Source organism: Neolamprologus multifasciatus, chromosome 5, assembly GCF_963576455.1.
Source record: "Neolamprologus multifasciatus chromosome 5, fNeoMul1.2, whole genome shotgun sequence".
In the NCBI taxonomy this organism is placed as follows: Eukaryota; Metazoa; Chordata; class Actinopteri; order Cichliformes; family Cichlidae; genus Neolamprologus; species Neolamprologus multifasciatus.
This window is the reverse complement of record NC_140443.1, coordinates 25,929,874-25,949,367: the sequence shown is the minus strand read 5'-3', so window position 1 is coordinate 25,949,367 and position 19,494 is coordinate 25,929,874. Positions and strand designations below refer to the sequence as shown.

At 41.7% G+C, this 19,494-nt stretch overlaps 1 protein-coding gene and 1 long non-coding RNA gene across 6 annotated transcripts in view; both read right to left on the bottom strand.

Moving 5' to 3' along the window:
• plxna1b (plexin A1b) overlaps positions 1-19,494 on the bottom strand; it is a 176,519-nt gene that overhangs the window by 53,893 nt on the left and 103,132 nt on the right. For all 5 annotated transcript variants that reach the window (XM_085161350.1, XM_085161349.1, XM_085161352.1 and 2 more), the window contains exons 9-10: positions 15,698-15,812; positions 317-517 (exon numbers count right to left, since the gene is read on the bottom strand). In XM_085161350.1, the coding sequence (XP_085017476.1) occupies positions 317-517; positions 15,698-15,812 (316 nt within the window). The remainder of the gene's footprint in view (positions 1-316; positions 518-15,697; positions 15,813-19,494) is intronic.
• On the bottom strand, positions 5,816-15,691 carry LOC146518855 (uncharacterized). The gene is made up of 2 exons (XR_014874311.1): positions 14,542-15,691; positions 5,816-13,901 (listed from the first exon to the last, which is right to left on the bottom strand). It is a non-coding gene; the product is annotated as an uncharacterized LOC146518855 (long non-coding RNA).

Genomic DNA, 19,494 nt, shown 5'->3' with positions numbered 1-19,494 from the left:
AGGCCATTATTTAACCTTGGCCAAGTCAATGCCCGCACTGGGAGCATGATTTAGATACCTAGTTGCATTGATTAGGTCAAAAGTAACAGTGCTTAATGGTTATCCTTCTACTCTGTGTGCAGTTCTTGCCCTGTTCACTGTTCAGGAATTTTGGCTGCTTTTATTTTACCAGTGCCCGAGAGAAATCCCCCCCCCCCCCCCCCCCCCCTTCAAACTGTTAGTGTACATCACAACACTTGCTTTGTTTTTCACCATTAACATCGCTTCATTCAGCTGGATTGCGTAAAATAAATACATTCAATCTCTTCATACTAACCGCAGTTTTCTGGCACTGGATGGAGGTGCTGTTGAATCGCAGTGCAGGCACATTGTGGATCTCCCCCTGGATGTGGAAGACGCACTCATAGTTTCTCTGTCCAGACTGGGGCTGTGGCAGGTTCTTTGCAGCTAAGGTGATTGGCTTTGTCACCCCGACAGGGATGTATATCTGGGTTGACGGCAGAATCTGAGGGCAATCCTGTGAAAAACAAATGTGGGGAAAATAAATGCTTAACTTTTATACCCAAGACAAGACCGTTAAAGAATAAAGAGAGTCAGATTATTCCACAAAGTCAGAAAGGCATGCAAACAAGAAGTGAATAACAGCAAGATAAGAGCTGGGATGACAAAATATATCATTTGTTTGCTGTTAACAGCTGAAGAGGCAACAAGGCCGAGGCTTGCGTACTGCATTTGCCTTCACAACAGATTTCCCATAACACGCTCTAGGTCTAGAGTCGCGCTGTGATGCACTGTTCGCATGTGCTGTATGCTTGTGCAACACTCCTGCTGGCCTTGCACCAGATTAATGCTGCACAACAACGTTAGAGCAAAAAAGCTTTTTGTCTATAGCTCATAAAGTATTATCTACCAAGTAAAATTACTCGCATCACAATGGTGTAACATTGTTTTGGCACTAGGATACGCTCCAGCATATTATATCCATGTGTGGAATGGAGTAATGAGCTCATGAACTTGTGTTCAGCCTGTCTGTGTGAGTGTGTGCACACGCTCTCACGGTGATATTGGCCAGAGCTAAATGTCTTGTTTGGATCATCTGGAAGTAGCCCATCCACTGGCTTACATCACTGCAGTACACAACCCCGGAGGGTGTGTGTGTGTGTGTGTCCTTCCATAGATGTGTAAGACAAAGAGGTTTCTCAATATGCAATTGGACTAATTAAGTATGGTCACATGTGTTTGCTGAACAAGAAGTAGATTGGGCAGTCTGCTCAGTATGTAATGTTCCCTAGATATGCATTTGTGCATGTGCTGGAAGAAATGAAGTCATTAGAGTGTTCATGCCACGATCTGGCACTGATGCAGATCCTGTCAACAGTTAGAATGAGAGCCAGAGAAAGAGAGAGCAGGAGGGTGGGTGACAGATCCTAAAAAACATGAGTTAAAACTTGGGTGGAACCATCCCACCCCGTACTCTGCCTCTTGAGCCAAAAGGATAATAAACCAGATCAGTGCTGACAAATCACAAATTTTACAACCTGGAGAAACTGTAAAGTAACTCAAATTATAAGAGACATGTGCAGATAGAGAATGCAAACTGGACTTCTTTCAGAAGGATAAAAGGCCCTAAAACAATAGATTAAGATTCAGAGTGTTCCTCTAAAAGTATTCATTTTAGATTTCATAGTCTCAGCAAGATAGTGCAGCTCTACAGAGCAACACACTCACGCTGACAAGTCCAAAGGCAAGAATAAGATACACTAAGGGAAAAGGAAAGCACTGACCAGATCCTCGTAAAATATTCACCATACACAGCCTCTCCTTCACTTCTTGTTGTTTCTTTAAGCAGATAGCTGGCTCACTGTCAGTGATTTTTTCTTTCCCCTCCTCTAGCTGTAGCTATTATACATTAGAAGCTACAGCATGTCCCCAGGGCCTGAACACAATGCTGGAGTTTGTTCATTAGCCTGCTTAGCCCTGGCCTTGTGTGTCTGATCACACACAAACACATGCACAACACATAATGAGAGAGGGGAATACTATAGTAGGAAGAAGCGGGTTGCTGAAGACCTGATGTATAATCAACTAGGAAGAAGGCGGCGGGTGTTGGGAAGATTGGTGTGCAGGGAAAATGGATGGTGTAGAAGGAGGGAGTGAAGTAGGGAATGGAGGAAAGAAAGGAGAGGAAAGATTGTTGAGAAGAAGAGAAATAAATGAAGGAAACAGCAAGAGATTTAGACAAAAAAGGAAAAATTTAAGGCAGAGGAACCAGTTTAACTGGGGAGCGAGCAACAGGAAAAGAAAGCCGAGTAGTAAGAGAAGCAAAGGAAAAAAGTAAAGGAGAAAAAAGGATATGAAGACTGAATAAAGAGGGATCAAAAGGAAATAAAAAGAAAAATAATACAAGCATCAGGAAATGACAAATATTCAGGTAGAATGCCTGAATCCCTCTGCATCACTTCGATCTCTTTATCACACATTCATCCAGCATCATCCACACCATGTACCCAAGCCCCATGACAATGTCCTACTTAATTAACTGCCTAGAGTATCTGAAAACACTTGAAAATTGATGGAAGGGTAGAGACAGAGCGAGCGGGAGAAAGAGGAGAGAGATGATGCAGTTTGAAGTCTGCTTCAGAGGGGAAAGAAATGCTCATGTCAAAAGCCGTGGGCTTGCATTGTCCAGGGAGCCACAAGAGAGAAAAGGAAAGGTTTCAGTATCCTGCTGTTAAAGCTAACTAGTAGAAGCCAATGTGTTAGAAGCTAACATAGCCTGTAGGACGAGCTGCAGCTAGCCAATGTTTTATTTATCCGTCTATTGAATTTGTGTCAGCTGAGTGTTTTTTTCTACCAGTCGTCGTTATACTGCCCTTTTGCTTCTTTCAGTCTTCTGTATTAAATTCTAATAAAAAGCAAAACAATTATTTAATAGGTTAAAATATTATAATAATAATAATACACAACTTTTTTCCTCTTTGGGCATTTTAAGGGTGTCAATGCAGAAAAATAGAAGAAAATTCAAGTAAGTACTTTGTTCAAATACAAGCTGAAGGTGCTTTCGAGACACAATGGAAAGGAGTTCCAGGAGAAAAAGAGAAAGGAGGTAGAAGGCAGGAAAAACAGGACATTGTGGGAAAGAGAGCAGGATAAAGAAGAAAGTGCTCTGCAAGGAAAAACTATTCCATCAGTTTTTGTGACAGGTGCCAAAACAGTTCAAAGCTTGCATTAGGGCTACAAAGTGCAGGGTGCACCAAAACAATATTTCACTGGGGGGGATTCGTTTGAAGCTGAAAGAGATCTTTTTTTTTCTTTATTTCCTTCCTTTTCCTGACTTCTCGAACTTCAATTCATCTGTGAAGGCGGATACAGTGGCTTTATTGGCCAGATATGACATGTAAAAAATGTGAGTATCTGCAGGTTTTTTGTACCTACCTGCGCACATGTTTTATTTTGCATTTGCAAATTTTATTCAATAGATGATCGAAGGCTGATTTGAGTTTGTCTTTACACATAAATGCTTCACACCAGGAACTGTTTGCACAGAACAGCAGCTCGCTTCATCATAAGGATCACTTAATCTCACTGTAGTGTAACCACGGTAAAGTCGTATGCGCCCATGAAGTGGAAAAGATGCCTGAAGGAATGCACGCCACAGATGGTTTCTCCAAACGAGAACACAGCACAAAAACATCTGCTCAATCTTAAGATTTTGATGACTGTCTTTGCATTCTGACATCTTTATAAGTATTTTAAAAAACAACAGATGTAGATAGTGTAACAGAAAACCCCTTTGCTGAATTTAACTCTTTTCTTCTGACTGTACTAATTATGACAATGTCAAATCCTCCCACACTGACTGGACTGTGCTCTAGGAGCATGTACCTGTGTCTTTGAGAATAACAACGAGTGTCGATGTTGCAAAATGTGTGTGTTTTTTGATGGCTGAAGTCCAAGTCTGCAGCTTCTGTTAAAGTAGCCGGAGGGCTTTCCTCACCTCTTTGTATTTGTTTTCCCTCAAAGGCCCCTGTTAGCTTTGCTGCCTGAGGCTAGTCCCACCACTCTTTTACAGTAAAGGAATATATAATTATATAGACTGTAATATTTAATTTAATTGTATTTAATAAAGACGGGGTCATTAAAAAATACTACTGCAGAAGTTTTGAGTGCAAGTACTCAAAGGGGAACAACTGCCATTCCAGTTCCAGCTCAATCTAATAAATTCCTTCATTTTCAGTGCTCTTATATTTACCACGCTACGTCTACCACACCAAATGAGAAAATACATGAGAAAAAAAATTAATAAAACCAGTGTTCGGCAGGGAAAGGAGATAATCTCTTCTTGCAGGTGAGCAAAACACCTTTTAACATCCGCCAAGAGCAGATAATGAGACAGTCGGCAGGAAAGTGCGCATGTCTGTGTGTTCATGCAGATATGTTGAAGGTGAGAGATTAAAATCAAGACTTCGACGGGGTGGTGTGAAAGGCGAGAAAAAGAAAGCGAGCGCAGAGTGGGAGGATGAAGGCAAAAGTCAGTGTGCGGCGCTATATAAATAAATAACTGTATTAAAAAGCCAAAAGAGTTCTGAAGGCTGTGGCATAGCCTGACAAGATATAAATTAATAAAGCTCCAAAAACACTGCGCATATGTAATGAGGTGGATGTCTGGTCGTTTTTTTAAAGCCCCCCCCTAGTCTCTCTTAGCCCCCACCCCCCCTGCATCCATCCATAATTAATTAGCTGCCTCTGTGATGTGGGGACTATAGATCAGGGAGGAGAAAAAATAACACGCTAAATTATGAAGTAAAGCGATATGGGGAACCCGGGGGAGAGATGAGATGGCATAGATGGTCACACAGGAGCTGAGGGGGGGCACACTGGTACAATAACAGGGACAGTGTGTATGTGTGCATGTAAGTGTGTCCGTGTGTGTCAGTCATGGGGGGGCAGACAAAAGGGTATATGGAGAGTGTTGGACGCCCACCCCCCTGCCGGCTGTCGACATGGCCCCCAGGGTTTCTGACAGAGGTCTCACATCGCAAACCAAAGAGCTGCAGCCTTGAACTTCAGAGTCCCATTTATCCTTTAGTTCAATCCACTATACATTAATAAATAGCACTGGGTGGATCACACATTTTAGCAGTGTGAAACTTGCACCATTAAAACTGAAGGTTAACATCTTAAACAAGTAACCTTTGTTGAGGCCCACCCACCTCCAGTCAACTAATACATAATGCTGAATAATTAAAACATAACAACAGTCACATTGTTATATTATCAGTTTAACTGTTTTTGCAGCTGGAATTTCAGCGTTTTAATATCTGTGCTACCAAAGATCACATACTGCCATACAGCATCGTTATGTTCCAGAAAAATAAATACCCAGACACAAAACAGAACACAGGTGGTAAAATTAAACATTAACAGTGCAGTATGATGATGCCAAATCAACAACAGAATCACTTACAAAAGATTCTACGGGTGGAAATGTGATAACAGTACTATAATATACTGCGGTGGTTACTGATTAGACTACATTGTTCTTTTCATTTACTTGAATTGTTTAATGACTGATCGTTTAAAGAAATATGAATGGTTTTCAGGTTTAAGAAACAGCTTTTTAAATGAGATTTTGGGGGAATTTAAACCACATTGTTAATTGAAGCTCATTCCTTAATTGATGTAAGCCATGTAATACTATGCCATAACATGTCATACATCATATTGTCATTTCAAGGACCACATATTCTCTTGCTCCCTTGTCTTCTGTGTAGCAGCTGGCTTGCAGCCATGTGCTTCTTTAAATGAGTGTGTGTGTGTGTGTGTGTGTGTGTGTGTGTGTGTGTGTGTGTGTGTGTGTGTGTGTGTGTGTGTGTGTGTGTGTGCGTGTGTGTGCGTGTGTGTGCGTGTGTGTGCATGTGTGCGCGCGTACTAGTTTTGGACTTTGGACTCATACTAGTAAGGAAAAAACATAAGATCCATTAGGTCTGAATATAAAGACCAGAAGGAGAGTGCACAGGCATATTAAGCCTTAAATCTACACGCCATTAAATACACAATAATACAATTACTACAACACATGTAATATATGACACCCAGAGGTGCAAGTATTATTAAAAGTGAATAAAACGGATCATCTCCGCAAGCTGCAGGGTGTGGTTCATATGCGGAAGCAAGTGTGCACACAAAGTTGATGCGAGCTTATTAGCAGGCAGAAACCAGAAAGATGTTCTGTGACCAGACAGACACCTACTGTGGGGGGGGGGAGGGAGAGAGACTGTGGGGGAAAGAGTAGAACAACTTAATAAGGCAGCAACATGTAGAACAGAGCAGGAGCGAGGGAAGCAGAGGAAGAAAAGGGACTTTGAACCTTGAAAGGGACTATGAGATTGTCTGCCCACGCCCTGCTTTCTTAGCAGAGCAGCGATGTAGGGAGGAAGACGGAGAGAGAGGGAAATAAGGGGATGAGCGCAGAGGAATGAAGGAGCAGAGAATGGAGAGTTTCATTTAAAGTGAGATGCCAGAGAATGTGTGATATAAATGTAATTCAACATGGATTATCAAAGTCTCACGGAGCAGATGCTTGACTGAACCTACCTACATACATGATCCTCCTATGCTGTGCAAACACACACGCACACAGACTGCTTTGATGTAACACCCAAGCAAACATACATGTTGATTTCATCTCCTAATCCCTCATCCTTGACTTACAGGAAAGCTGCCAAACCTACACAGTTTATCCCCTCGACACACATGGCGCAGTACGCCATAAAACAATAAAAAGCAAGGATGTGTGAATATTTTTTTGAGAGCACATCCTTTATTTTTTTTCTCCTTATGGATTTTCAGTAGAGGGGGAGGGGTGGGGGCGCTTGGCACCCCGTTATCATTCTAACCCAGATATGTCAGCAGCAATCAAACCTTGTGCTTTTCAGCTTTTCAAAGACAAGCTTTGATTTTAGAGGTAGATACGCTCTCCTGTCTCCTGCCTCATGCCTCTTCTCTGAAGACAGCACCATAATTCAGCAAAAGGATAGACTAAAACTGACTTTTGTTTTCCAGATTAAGTGGATGAGCAGACCAATATTATCTGAACTCATTTCTAATTTTGTTTGCAGGTTCCCTTAATGATTAACTCTGATCACCTTTGTTACCATGATTTACACATTTATGATCTTAAAGAAGCGGTCATTAAGAATCCAAAGTGCAAAGGTCCGCTGATAAATTTGGAACTGAACAGTGTACCAACACACTTTCTGTACATTCCTTAAAGGGTAAAATAGTATAAACAAGTCTAATAAATCAGTCATAATTACAGAGAAAAGTCAAAACAATTACATTTGTCTTTTAGCTCACATATGTAACTAATCAAATCGTCAAAGAAATGTTTCCACCCCCAAAATGTGCTGAATCATGAAAAACTGGCAGCATAAGGTGAAGGTTTACTTCAGATCTAATGACGTCTGACTATCGTAGTCTTAAATCAAACTACAGGAATCATGAATTCTACACTTTAACAACCTCCCCTTAGGCCAATTTTCAAAGAAAAGGTAGGTTAACAACCCTGCTGCTGAAGTAAGGAGGGCATGCAAAAGCAGCTAGGACATTTAAAAAAATCTTAATATACATAAACATATTCTTTATTTATAGAGCTTTGTGTTTTAAAATAACGTCAAGCTTCAAAAGGTTAAAAAAATAACTCTCCATCTTTCTGAAGCTTGTATGTAAGTGCATCACTGTCCATCTTGAGTTTCTATAGGAGTGCAATAGTGTCATGAAATGGAGGCTGGAATAAAAATCAGTGAGAGCCACTTTACTAAAACAGCAGAGTGAAAAGCCCAACATGACAGACACAGTTAGCTGGTCTTGTGAGACTGGGCGACTCAGCACGCTACCGGATTTTATTTCCTGCCTCTCTTTCTCTATGCTTCTCCATCGCAGCAGGCAGTTAGTGTTTCTCAATCACAATCGCTCTCCTTTTCTGATCTGCCTGCACTTCGGAGTTTGCTTTTCCTTCAGCTCACTTTACTGTGTTACTACTCTGTCTCCAACTGCTGACATCTCCTTCCTTCAGTGACTCTGTATTTATTTCTTCTATCCTGTCTTTGACACACGCAAGGGTTGATGGCGAAAATGCAATATTCATCTGTGTTCACCATTAGGCAGGCTGGCTATGAGGGCTGCGGAAATGAAGATTTAACACAGCCTGAATAATTGAACCACTGGGACATGTGACTGACACAAAGAAACACACTGGCACAAAGACAAACACTAATCCACGCGTGCTGCAAACCCCTGTGCATCTATCATGTCATATTCCTATGAGTGTGCCTATGTGTCCATTCCTGTGAATCTTTACTTCACACCTACTCTTCATTTAGCTTTCACTTGTATTGTATTCAGTGCTGCAGCTGGTGTGTTAGCACAGCTGGGGTGATACCTGCAGCATCAGTGGGCTTTGTCGTCTGTCGGCGAATTACATCAAGGAGAGAATTCTTCACATTTTCTCAATGTCGTATGAGGATGAAGACTTTTCAACCAAAAACACCAATAATGTGCTATTAATACTCGCTTAACACAAGCTGCATTTGCTAAACTTCTCCCTCTTCCATGAATAAAACTGTGTCTTTGTGCAGTTGTCTACTACACGAAAATCTACCCAGCCTCCCGTCTTCTACTGAGCCTGATGGATGGTGCAACGCAGTGCAGAAGTCCTAATGGAAGCTTTGAGCAGAGATCCTGAAAGAACATTAGGGGGGAGAAGAAAAAAGCTGGGATTTGGGAATGTTACGACTAAAAACAGCCACAGACAGGCAGAGATTAAGCATCTGGGATGTATGGATGTTACTGTATGTGACCAATCGTCCAAATACAGTAACACCCAGAGCAGAGCCTCATTTCCAACACTATGATTAGGATGCTAGGAACTAGGAAAACTAGAACAACACACACATGCAGAGTGCTGCAACTTTAATGAAGGGCTGAATTGGATGACCATGGATGTATGAGAGAATCTGCCAAAACACCTGATACAAACTCACACTGATTTCCCTGAGGGGCAAATGTGGTTACTAACTGTTGGAAGTTTCCTCGGGAGCCTCACAAAGAAAAAGAAAAAACAAAAAACAAACAGAAGAGCTAGAGGACTGAAGTTGTTTGAAAAGCTAAAGAAGGTGCATTGCTACCAAACCAAACCAAGAGTTAAACATTGGACGGTCATGGTCTGACAATGCTCCATCTGGCAAAGAAGCTGTGGTTACTTCAGCCCATCGCCTCCACTTCCTCTCCATGTTCCCTGTCTTTCCCTCCCTCTCCCTTCCTTCCCTCCAACTTTGGAGAGCATTTGGAAAATAAATTGCGTCACTCTGAATGTAATCTGCTGCTCGTTACAGCCAGACTTTCTCTGTTTAACTCCCTGCCCTTGTCTCTGTTTCTTTACATTTTCCCCCCTCTACTCGTTCTGTTTGCATCTGGTCTCAATTACAGCACCTCTAGTCTGCCTTTGGTTTGTCTCTGGTGAAATATATGCACAATTGAAAGTGCTGCATTGTTTTGGAGAACTGCATGAGGGATATTGCATTCCACCTCCACCCATTTCCTAATTTATTTGCTCCCTCTTCACAGCATTGTTTATATTTTATTAAATATGGCTTAGGCACGTCTTCTCCTCATACCGAGCAGAAACCCACATGTGGGGGTGTGTTTATGCAAGTTCAGCTATGAGCTACATGGTGCACTGAGGTGGAGAGAGGAATTCAACAGAATAAAAAGGTAAATTAGGTATTGCAACAGATGAGCAAGTAAAGAAAGACAAACGGATGTGTATGAAGGAACTGTAAGGGTAAAGGAGGGAGAAAAGGGAAAAAAGGAGTGTACATAGAGGAGAAAACAGATATTACTAACAGATTAATAAACCAGGATGGAGCGATACAAAGCAAAAAAAAAAGAAAGAAAAGAAAAAGATGGATATTATTCAGCCAGTCTTTTCTCCACCTTACCCGTATAACCCCTGCAGCCCTGTGCTGCTGGTTGTGCTCTGTCCTGATAAGAGCCAGTGACAGTCACACACAAACACGCACTAAAGCAGTCTAGTCAAACATGCATATATATCCATGCACCAGGCAACACGCCTCAAGCAGCCTTGGCCTATGGCCTAGTGTGTGTGTTCTGCTCAGTGTCTGAGCACCGGCCAGGGCAAACACAGAATGCCAGAATGTCACCGTCCAGGGCCTCACACCTCCATCACAAATAACCCCATCAGCCATTGTGTGTGTGTAAAAGACAGCGTGAAAACAAACATTAAGCATGTGTTTCTGTGGCTGCTTAAGAATGTGCGAGCAGGCTGTATGCTTTAACTGTATTTGGTTAAGAGTGTGTGAGGAAAAGCTATCACTTGAGAAAATGTGTCACTGTATTGTTGCACTTTGTTCAGAGAGCAGCCGATATGCAGCATCTCTTCTTAATCGCTGGTCAGTGTGTCACAGGCTAACATTTGAATAAATGGCTTCAAGTGTTTGTTAATGTGTCTCCTACCACCACTGCTGTTTCGATATGCACAGTGCCCACACCTATAGCACATAAACACAGTCAATATGTGTTAATAGAATATCTTACCATTTACCCCACATGCACACCCATATTTTCTTCATCTCACCACTCTTGCTGAAGTACAGAAAACCACTTATTTAGGACAGTAAAAAAACGGGTACAGCTTAAACGTTGCTTCAGCTATCCAGAAACAGTGCAGGCTCTCTTACACGTTTTCTGGCAAAATCTAATCCGACCTTCCTGTTCTCGAGTTTGATCAGCGGTTTGCACCTTGTTGTAAACTCTGTGTAGTTCACTTCATTCACGAAGGTGTCTTGATTGTAGACTTAGATGATGACATGCCGGCCTTGACTACATGTGGTGAAGGTGCTTCAACTCAAAAACAAGTTCAACAATTGTAAGCAACTCCAGATTTTTTTTTTCTGTCCAACTTATCTTCAAATAATGAGGGAACAGGCCTCACCTGCTATAAACCTGCTTGACAATCAACAGTTAATGCACTACTTTTGTTAAAACTCTTGAATTGAAGCTGAAAGTCTGCATTTCCATCACATCTTGAGTCTTCATTCACATTCACTCTGATGCCATACAAAGTCAAAATTACAAAAATCCTGTTATTGTCCAAATACCTATAGGTCCTAACTGAATGCATTATTCAGGATCAGTGATTTAAGTCTATGCTGGTTAGCTCCCAGACAGAAAATAGCCTCGTGAATTGATCCATTTCATTTTTTCCCCTTGCTCCATTTTTACATCCATTCAGACATTAAATGAGTATTACACGGGCACAGAATTCTAGCACTCACTGCTATTTCTAGCAATATACTTAGCATGTACAGAACTACTGATCTACTCATCTAATGCTCACTAGAAAAGCACACATTTCCCAAAATTCACACACATTACAAGATGAGGGAGAAAGTACTGACAGGAGAAAGAAGGAAATGAAGAAGAGTGTGACATACTTTGACCTGCATGCATTAATAGATAGGAGGGACAGAATAATCTGTGTTATATTCCATGTAACACAGATGTTGGAGACGCTAAAAATAAACGTGCAACAAGACAATGGTAGTGAGATTACTGACTTGTAGACAAACTGAATATATTAAATACAGGAAAACATTTAAAATAGCATACAGGACTGTTCAAAAAGAAAAGGTTAACACCTCTGGAGAGAGAGAGAGAGGGGGGGGGGGAGGGATGGATGGAGAAATGGAAAAAAAAAAAAAGACTTTTGGGTTAAAAAGCAGCAGCCTCGTACCCATAAATCTCAATCAAGTTAACCACCTCCTTGATTGCTCAAGTGAGACTGAGCCTTGCAGCAAAATAAATACGTAAGCATGTCTTAACATACCTGAGGCCAGCCACCCCTAACCTTGCCTGGCACTCATCAAGGCTCACAATAACAGTTTATTTCCATGGGTGTAGAGAGGAGAGGAGAGGAGAGGAGAGGAGAGGAGAGGAGAGGAGAGGAGAGGAGAGGAGAGATAAAGGAAGCAATCAAGTTCCTCAACAAATGAGAGGAGACAAAGAAAGTTAAAATTCCTCTAGAAGAAACAGGAAATAATTCATCAAGGAGACCTTCCGTTCTTCTTTTGCTTCACTCTTCCTCCCTCTCCAGCTTTTTTTTTGTTTCTAGAATAAAGTAACTCCTACTCCTCTCCCGCAATTTTCCGCCCGAATGCTCCTTAATTTGAGAATTTGTTTGTTGTGCCATTGGAAGCATTGTTGATTCATGCATATTTGATTTGGAAATGTCACTCATTATATTTATTTCCTCTCTGCTTACTCTGTCTTTGCCTCACTTTGCTCCCTCTTTTGACACAGTCCGTTCACAAAAAAGAACAACACTTTCACTCTTTGGTTGGCTTATTCAAAACCTTTTAGCAGGATTTTCATTCTTTAAACTTGTTTATTTATTTTTCTCCCATCACAATGTAATTTGGTGGAACAAATTACAGATGGATGAGATAGCACTGGAGTGCTGGTTTTGTGAGAACGCAAACTAAAGTGTGTGTGAGTATGTGTGTGTGTGTGTGGGGGGGGGGGGGGGGGGGGTCCGCTGCATCGGCAACAAACCCATCCTCTGGGTTGCCATGGTAACACAACATTTAAATACCGTCAGATGAGAGGATGAGGGGAGAAAAAATGAAAAGAATTAAGGTTATAGAAAAAAATCTTATGTACAGCTGTCAATTTTATTTTAAATACTTAAAATAATGGTGCTTGTTTTTTGTTTTATTGAAACAGTGGTTAAAAAAAGGGAACTTCATTCGTTTTATGTCATGCTTCGACTTATGATCAGCTACCGTCTAGTGAGTAGAACTCCACTTACACCACAGAGTCAGCTGGGCTCCCATCAACCCTGTGTAAACGCTTCTATCTGATTTCTATCTGCCTGAAAATGAGTCTTATCCAGTCCTATCTACTGTGTGTGAGAGTGTTAAAGGTCTGAGTAAAATGCCTGCCATCAGGAGAGCAGATTTCACTCTTATGTTTAACACTGCTTTTTGTATTCAGGATAAAGCTAGAGCATAAAAGGAGACAAAAAAGGGATTGTCGGGTGTCTAAATTAGGGGTGCAAGCATATTTGAACACAAACACCTATCCCTGATGTCATGCAATCCCAAGAGGTAAAACCATGAGGTGGATAAGAAAGCGAGGCAAAAATCTCTGTAGTCCTTTCCCTTTTTTTTTTAGCAATGTATATTTTGTACAGCTAGCACGGAAAGTGAGCAAAAAAGAAAAAATTGATGAGAAAAAAAACATGTGGAGACTGAGCATCAAAGTGGAGATGAGGTAGAGAGAGAAGGACCTGGAGAGGAGAAGGATAAGCCTAGCCTACAGGAAGAGCTGTACTTGTTGGGGCACTGAGAGCGCAACTAATGGATAAGGCAGCTAAGAGAAGGATGATGAATGACTTTGTGAATATGCATCTACATGTGTGTGTGTGTGTTTGTTGTAAGAATGTTTATACTTCGGTTGGATAAAAGACAAAACATAGTACTTGTGTGCTTATGCTGTGTGTGTGCGTGTGTGTGTGCGTGAGAGAGAGAGAGAGAGATGGTGCAGATGATGGTTTCTCTTGTGGAGCATGTGGTCGGTGGTTTCTTGGGCAGACGAGGTGACAGGAGAGGTCTCTCTGTCCACATGCCACTGTCAGCCAATCTGTCTATCCCTTTTGTTTTCCTGCTGTCTTTCTCACTCCGATGATCATCTTCCTCTTTATACTCAGCAAATGCCAACATTTGAAATCCTCATAGTTTGAGATTTATTTTTAAAAGACTTGCTCGGTTAGTCATTAAATAATGTCCAGCTACTTAATTTCCTGTCAAACATCTAATAAACTCATGTAAGCGTTAGGGGTGGGGGAAAAATCGATACTGTGTAGTATCGTGATATTTTGTTTGCTAATAATGTATCGATACAGGGACAGCAGAAATCGATATTTTGTTACAAAAAAAGTTTTTGCGGACTGGAACATGCTCTGACTTCAGAGCATGTTGATCAGCTCCTTTTTCTGAGCAAGAATCCTGACATTCCTTCCAAATGTGCTTAACTTTTTTTTTGGCAGCAATAAACTAAATTTAAGACATGTTTTATTTTAATTAAGTTTAAAACTTTTTTTTTAATATAAAATTATATTTTGTTTTAATTTACTTTCAAATTCTTCAGTTGCTGAATGGGCTGCATAGTTTTCATAAATTGCATAGTTCAGAATAGCTATAATTGTACCAGATGGTTGCATTCAGTTAAGTTGGACTAGACTGTAATACAAACCGTTCAGTTTGTCAACAATAAAACTGGCTGAAATGAGAGAAAGACTGAGTGTGAGACTTTGATATTAGATAAAATGAATATTGATAAAGTTTACCTTTATGTAAAGAATCTGAATATCGCAAAATATTTAAAAAAATTGCAATAATATCGTATCGTGTGTTAAGTATTGTGATAATATCGTATCGTGGGATGTATGGTGATTCCCACCTCTAGTAAGCGTATTCAGTTCCAAATCTTACTCTAGCACATGCTATGCCTCAGAAAAAAATTCTCCTATCATTCACCAGTGTTACTGAGTTTATGTTTACTTGCTTCCAGCTTTCCTCTGTTTTTTTTCCCTTTCATCCCTGCAGGCCTTTCCTGTTTATCCATCCGTTGCCCCTCTGGCCTCTCTCAGCTCAGAGTATGCTAGCCAGCGCTCTCCCTGTGCCTTGCAGATGGGTGCACTAATCCGCTAACGTTAGCTCCATGAGCCGTGAAGGCTAGGTCGGTGTCTTGTTTTGGACGGGCACCGAGGCTGCGGTTTAACTTGCTAGCATTTGGGATTCTGCACAGCTCAGGTTTGAGGGAAGAGAAAGACGAAAGTAAATAAAGGTCGACCAATTAATAAAGGCCGGTGACTGGGGCTGGCTGACAAGGGGGGACTTTAATCTGCATAGAGATAACAGTGAAAGTCAGACCACAATATAAGGAGATGGAATCGTGTTTGTGTGTATTTGTGTATGTGTGAAGCATCAATCAGACAAAGCACAGGCATGACTGTCAGTCACTTGGGAGTGCAGTGGATTTACATGCGCAAGTCCACAGAGGAGATGAGTGTTTCAGTGCATTTTTCTGTGTGTGTTAATATATACAGGACTGTGTTTGGTGTGTGTGAGACAAAGAAACTAGAAAACCACCCTGAAAACATAACACGGCTCTGCATCTATCACTAATATCCTTGTTTATACTCCAGCAGTTGACAAACACTTGTTATGCCTTGCATGATGCCTGCTGTAGCTGCCAGAAGGCACGATTGATATTAGCTTTTATGCTAATGCAGCATTTGGCTATGTAAGAACAAGGCAGTATTTCCATAGACATTCATTCATCCAAGCCTGCTTATGGCCTTATGGGCCACGACAGAATTATTGCTGCACAGTACACAAGCTGTTGTCACTGTGCCAAAAGCCACTATCACACATACAGACAGCAGACACACGAAGCAGGATAATATGAGGAGAAAACCACAGTGAGGGTGTGAAGGTAAAGGTAAAAGCTGGACGCTGTATGTGTCAGATCTATAGATAACAAATATACATGCAGCAGAAGATGTTGCAGTGGAGTGACAGCAATGTGCACTAATCTGCTCAATGAATCTTACCTCAGAGTTGTTGACACGGCCCTCCTGAAAAGAGCAGTCGTTGGCATTCTGGGTGCACATGTGGCGGTACTTGCACCAGTGGCATGGAAAGGAGCCATTTACACAAGAAAGACAGCTAAAATGGAGAGAGATTAAAAGAGAAAAGAAGTTAAGAGGGTCACCTGACTTCTTACTTCAGGCTCAGTCATTGCACTGCTTTACAGCATCATTAGTCATGGCACAGTAACAGAAAAAAGTGAAACTGGTCCATCAGTTTCTATCAATAACCTGATCTAACTTGCTGGAAGAAGACTGCATGTTATTTTATTTTCTCTTTATCATGTCTCTTCATTAAGCAAGTTTATTGAAATTCGCATATGGAACGGACTGTATTTGGGATGTGTGGTCTGTCACAATATGTCATTTCTTTTTTTCCCTCCTCTTTGTAGGGAAAAACATGAACAGTAGCAGGAAAACAGAAACCAAATGCCTAACTGTGTGATAGCTGTGTTTGCCGCCTGCTTTTTGTAGCAAGCTACTAGAGCCCAGTCGTCTAGATAGGCTAAGATGCTGAGACCCTTATTTATGAAGGGTGCTAATGGTGCCTCGGCACATTTGCAAAGAGCAATAGACAACCCGAACAGCAGAACCGGGTATTCATAGGCTACGCCCTCGAACACAAACCTCAGAAAGTGCTTGTGGTTCGGGTGTATAGCCACATGAAAAATAGCACATCTTAGATCGATCGATCGATCAATCTTCCAGGCCAACTGCATTTAAAAGCTGTCTCAGTGTTCAAGACCACTTGTATTGCTCTTTTCTGCAACAGTGCACTTATTTCCTCCTTCAGTATCACTACAGCCTCCTTGCAAACAGCAGTCTTTATCATTCTGCAGAAACACAACAGCTTGACCCGGAACTGCAAACAGTAACCCATAGCAACGGCTCACACCACCCACGGAGAAGGGGCGTAAGTGTGCCAGCTGTGAGCAGCCAGCCAAGCTAACCTGCAGCAACTTGGGAACTTAGGAACCTGTACATTCATGCAGTTGTTTGAAGGCACCTATATTGGGGCATGACAATGAAAATACAGCGGGAACACTCGATGTGGTCACCTGAAAATTTAACACACCTGGAATGGGCGCTTCTGGGCCTGTGACAGCTAGCTGTAGGCTTTCATATGACGTATGGGGATGATGTCGCGCAGAGCGACGCATCGCGCTATATGTGCAGGCGGGGCCGTGGACATGCACGCCATAGGTCGTCCACCTTAAAGGCGTGAATATAGGTTTCTTGAGCAGGACACACGGAGCCGTGATATCTCATACTTATGTGTTGCACCATGTGAATCAATTGAAAGGGAACCAGCAGACTAAAAAATAATGTAAAACAAAATACAGAGGTATTGGGAACACCACATTGACCAATGCAAAAAAAATTGTATTGATATAAATAAATATTTTAATGCTATCTAAATTTTATTTTTTTTCACTTGTTTTTGGCACCCTGTTTCATATTCTCTCTCATATATTCTTCCCATCTTCCAGCTAGCTATCTAACATATGTACCCCCCTCCCGCGTTCCCTCATTCATCACTCCCCACTTGCTTGTAACTGTCCAGTGCTTGCTGCTTCTATATGTTCAATAATCTTCCTCCAACTTGGCCTCTCCGTATACATTTCCCTGCAGTCCTTTATTCTGTCAGTCTTTTAAAATCTACCTCTTTCTGTCACTCCATTTCTGCCCCTCTCGCTCTTTTCAACTCTTTCATTCACCCTCTCCCCCTTCCCCTTTGTCTAAACCCCTCTTTCATCCGTGGGACTAAGAGTGCTTCACGATTTTGAATTCACCTGCTTTAACTGAGGCGAGGTGCAGACAGACAGGCTGAAAGATGAGAGGAAGGAAAGAGGGAAAGAGAGAGAGAGAGAGAGAGAGAGAGAGAGAGAGAGATCAAAAGCAGGTGGATTTCCCTGACAGAGATGTAGACGCCAGGTATCGTGGGAGAGATGGGAGAGGGGGGTAAAGGGGGTGAGAGGTCTCACAGGAGAGCAAGGAAACATTAGGCTGGAAGTGGGGAAGCGTTTATGAGTCTGTATCCACCATCTAAAGGGACCTGTAAGGGACAACCAAACAGGTTTAAGAGCAGTTTATCTACCAGGCATCATGCTATTGGTGCTCTCTTACTCCTTGAGAGATGCTTAGCCACTTGGTATCTCATTTATGTGTACTGCATAATCTAATGTAACCATTATGACTTAGAAATAAAATTGTTTCACTTTATTACAGAGCTTACTAAAGCCTTTTGTCTTCGGCATGAGCTTAGTTAGAGATTATTCTGTGACTCATTTCAGCTACTGAGCTTTGTGTGAGCATATGGTTTATTGGAAAGACAATAAAATACTACATTTAATATAAGTAAGCTGGGAAAGCGAGCAGGTTGATTCGTATTCAGCCTCGTCCACCAGGTATAAATTTGTGCCTCTGCCTGAATGACTCCTGACAAGCTCTCAAGTGTGTTTTAACCCTGTGTAAAATGCGAGCTCCCTTTCCCCACAGCAAATGAAAAATGAGGGTCTTAACTTGTGAGCACTGAGATGGAGCCCATATATGAATCCATCAAACCCTGATGTGGATTCATTTGGATCAATTAGGGCCACTCGTTTGTTAGGTGCACGTTTTAAGCGATCGTTTCTAGCCCAGACCCCTCCTTTTGAGCAACATCAGACGCTCGAGCTTAATTCAATCCCACTGCCTCTTTAATTGACCAATTTAGCATTGTGCTGACAGAAGCTGTCCATTTAGAATAAAAGATGTGCAGCTAAGGAAATAACAGGCCTCTTAATACCACACAAGAGCAAATAGGAGATTTGTCAATGTTGCCAACAAATGGAGGGAAAGCGATTAGGCGACGCAAGGTTACCACACAGTGCTGAGAGTCAAAGAGCAGAACTGGGATTTTAGCTCAACACTGAGTCCCAAAGGAAGTTGCAAGAAACAGAGGAAGGGCTGTCAATGCTGGACAAAAGACCAGAAGACATTACTGGTACAAGACAAATGAAGGAAAGGTAAGTTAGTCATGCTCATGGCATTGCTTGTTAGGGTTTCTTCTCTTGCTAACAAATACTATTTTTAATGTCAAAGAATACCTTTTTTGGATTAGAGTTCATCAAAATACAGTACAACACCAACTTAACACAGCAGGCAACCAGGACCAGACAGTGAGCAGTACAAAGTGTAGTTAGTAATTCACACCAGTTAACACATCTGTCACTAAACCCCGATAATAATCCTTTATATCTGTTTTTTTTTCCCTTTTCTTTTATACATGTCAAATCAACCTTGTTAGTGTACCAACGACTTTGAAATAATGAGCAAAATATCAGCAGGTAACTACTGCCAACTTTTAGTGACTTTCATGGTTACGCCCTTTGAAATAAAAGGCGTCGCCCATTATGCGTGCCACCCAAGGCCAGCAGTAGGCCCTGTCTGACAACCCCCTACTGCTCGCTCTTTGGTTCCTCCAAGTAACCAGGACCCCCTGTAACGAGCTGCCTTAGGATTTCAAGGTCTCTATTTTAGGCTTGGTGCACACCCTTTTAATAAAAAGCCCACCCAGGGCAATTTGAGGACGTTCAATTCTAGTGTCCAGAGGTGGGCTCTTTTCTTCCGACCCCCCAATAGTGTCCTTATTGCTCCTTCCTGTCACTCCCCATCGCCTGTAGCCACTCAGAGCCTTTGAGCGGCTGGAGACACGCTGCCCGTATGTCCACGCTCATAATGCTAATTTAATCCACTCATATTCAGATGCTAATGGAGAT